The sequence below is a fragment of the Orycteropus afer genome, unplaced genomic scaffold (genome assembly GCF_000298275.1).
Source record: "Orycteropus afer afer isolate SDZICR_OR568_19922 unplaced genomic scaffold, OryAfe1.0 scaffold00755, whole genome shotgun sequence".
NCBI classification, from domain to species: Eukaryota; Metazoa; Chordata; class Mammalia; order Tubulidentata; family Orycteropodidae; genus Orycteropus; species Orycteropus afer.
Genome location: NW_006922342.1, coordinates 131,184 through 134,049, shown reverse-complemented (window position 1 = coordinate 134,049; position 2,866 = coordinate 131,184). Strand labels below are relative to the sequence as shown.

The following is a 2,866-nucleotide window of genomic DNA, read 5'->3' as shown; positions in this document are numbered from 1 at the left end:
GTTTACCATCACTGACAACGTAGTACTGTATGTGCAAAAGGGTTCATATTTGTTGTCTGTACTTCTCATGCACCTCTCTATCTCTTCCTCTTCTTTAGTGCTATCATGTTGATCACTCACATTTGGTACATTGCCCTTCCTTTCACCTAAATGAAGTTATTTTTTAAATGTAAGATTCCATGTCTTGTCAGGTTTTATGTATTTATTTCAATTTTAAAACAATCACATTTAACCATTTCCAGGAATAAGGTTCATCTTGTTTTTAAAGAAGATATTGTTGTTTGGATAGGAATTTTAAATCCTTTTATAGGAAGTTAAGCATTATGCTTCATCTGAGGAGCACTTCATTAAAATCCCTTTGATAACAATCACATATTGGTATTTTTTTCTGAATACAAAATCTGTTGTTTACAATTTTGTTAGTTACAAAATGATCATCTGTCAATTATGAGGCAAACTATTCCTTCTCTGTACTTAGATATTCATAATTTTTATTTATTTACAGTGATTCATCAAGTGAATATTCTGATTGGACAGCAGATGCTGGAATAAATTTGCAACCTCCAAAGAGACAAACCAGACAGGCAACACGGAAAATATGCAGCAGCTCTGAGGATGAAAATTTAAAGTCACTAGAAGAAAGGCAGAAGAAACCTAAACAGACTAGAAAGAAAGTCTGTAATTTTATGTGATTTTTTTTTGTTTTTCTTTATTTGCCTTTGACGGAAATGTTTAACAATATTTGATTTTTTTCCGTAAAATTAACAGTCCATCTAAGGAACTAAGTAAAAGTGGTTTAAAACTACTTAAAAATGTAAAGAATTTTTAAAATTGATCTCTTATCAAAACTGTATGCTTATTGTAGCAGAGTTATAAAATAATAAGCCAGTTACAGAGTAAAAATGTTAACTCTTTTCATGTCACCAGTCATAAATTTCTATACGTTTTTTAATTTTAAAGTGGATACTAAACCAAACTCACTGCCATCGAGTGGGCATAGTGACCCCTCCTTGGGTTTCCTAGGTGGTATCACTATGGAAGTAGATTGCCCAGTCTTCCTTCTGAGGAGTGGCTGGTGGGTTTGAACCACCAACCTTCTGGTTAGCAGTCAAATGCTTTAGGTACTACGGCAGCAGAGCTCCTTTTAAAGTGGATAGGTATGGCAATTAAATTGTGTAAGCGTTTTCTATTTCTGTTCCATCACAATGAATTTCTTTCCCCCCACTATAATTTTGTTTAGATGATTTAAAAAGTTAATCTACATGTATTTTTATTATTAATTTAAAATTGTATAATCTGCATATCATGTAGCCTGTAGCTTTAGTAGATAAAATTATCTTCTTGATTGATAGCCACCATATTACTGGTAAAATATTCCTGTGTAGCTTGTATTTGAATTTACATATTTTAGGAACATGAACAATAAAATTTGTGGGTCTTAGATGGTATACAGTGTGTCAGCCAAAATTAGCAACATATTAAATAATTTATTTTTATTATTTTAATAGTATAAAATTTGTGCAGAATTGTTAAAGGAAATGCTTGAAAATTGTATATTTTAGGTTTTACTATAACTTGATGTGTATAATATGATGATTCTCTACATGGATTTATTATTTATGTGTTTGTGAACTATATTTTAGAAAGGAAGACTGGTTTCTATGGCAGGTGAGCTCAGTGAAGAATGGTTTGCCCCTCAGTGGATCTTGGATACCATACCAAGACGTTCGCCATTTGTCCCACAGATGGGAGATGAGGTAATTACTGACTGCTCAAACCTTTTTCTCTTGCAGCCTCAAGAGCACTTTAATTAGTTTTAGGCCATTTAATATTGTTAATTCTATTATAGTTTTATATACCATTGGGTTAGCTGATTTGCTCAACTGTTTAATTTTTGTAGACAGTTATTGAGTGTTATTAATCTTTGTATCCTTTCTAGAATCTAACATAGTGTTTTCCATATTTAAAAAAATTCAATTGCCATCATTTAGTTCTGATGCATGGAGACCCTGTGTGCTCCATAGAATCTTCAATGGCTGTGATCTTTTGGAAGTAGATTGCAAGACCTCTCTTCCCAGTCACCTCTAGGTGGACTCGAACCACCAACCTTTAAGTTAGCAGTGAGTGCATTAATCATTTATACCACCCAGAGACTCCTTTAAAGGAATGCAGAAACCAAACTAAATCCACTGCCATTGATTCTGTTCTGACTTATAGTGACCCACATAGTATTTGTGAAGATGTAAATCTTCACAGAAGTAAATTGCTTCATCTTGCCAGAGAGAAGCTGGTGGGTGGGTTTGAACCTCTAGCCTTCTGGTTAGCAGCCAAATGCCTTACCCACTGTACCACCAAAGCCCCTTTTTAAAGAGATAATGGGAGCTTAAAAAGAATACTGTTTTTTATTTGCTTGTACTCTATAAATTTCTACTTGTTCAATATAATAGATGCCCAATTAACATTGAGTTAAATTGATTGGCTGTGAAGTCATGAATGTGATTATCTTTTTTTTATCTTATTTGCCACTTAGGATTGAGTGTTATTTGTGTCCAAATTCAAGTCCTAATCTTGTTTGTTTTTTTAAAAAAAGACTGTTCAATTTGATAGATAATACACTTTGCAATACTTGCAAAGAGCTCTCTGGTGGCACAATGGCTAAGACATTTGGCTGCTAACCAAAAGATGAGCAGTTCCATCCCACAAGCCACACTGTGGGAGAAAGATGAGGCAACTTGTTTCTGTAAAGATTTACAGTCTTGGAAACCCTGTTGAGAAGCTATAATCTGTAGGGTTGCTGTGAATTGGAATTAACTCAATGGCAGTGGGTTTGGTTTTTTTTTTTTCAATGCTTAGGGAAAAATCATTT

The 2,866-nt window shown here is 33.6% G+C and overlaps 1 protein-coding gene across 1 annotated transcript in view; it reads left to right on the top strand.

The window, feature by feature from the left end:
* BRWD3 (bromodomain and WD repeat domain containing 3) overlaps nucleotides 1-2,866 on the top strand; it is a 195,635-nt gene that overhangs the window by 159,922 nt on the left and 32,847 nt on the right. Inside the window, exons 23-24 of the mRNA XM_007957508.1 lie at nucleotides 506-674; nucleotides 1,644-1,757. Of these exons, the coding sequence (XP_007955699.1) occupies nucleotides 506-674; nucleotides 1,644-1,757 (283 nt within the window). The remainder of the gene's footprint in view (nucleotides 1-505; nucleotides 675-1,643; nucleotides 1,758-2,866) is intronic.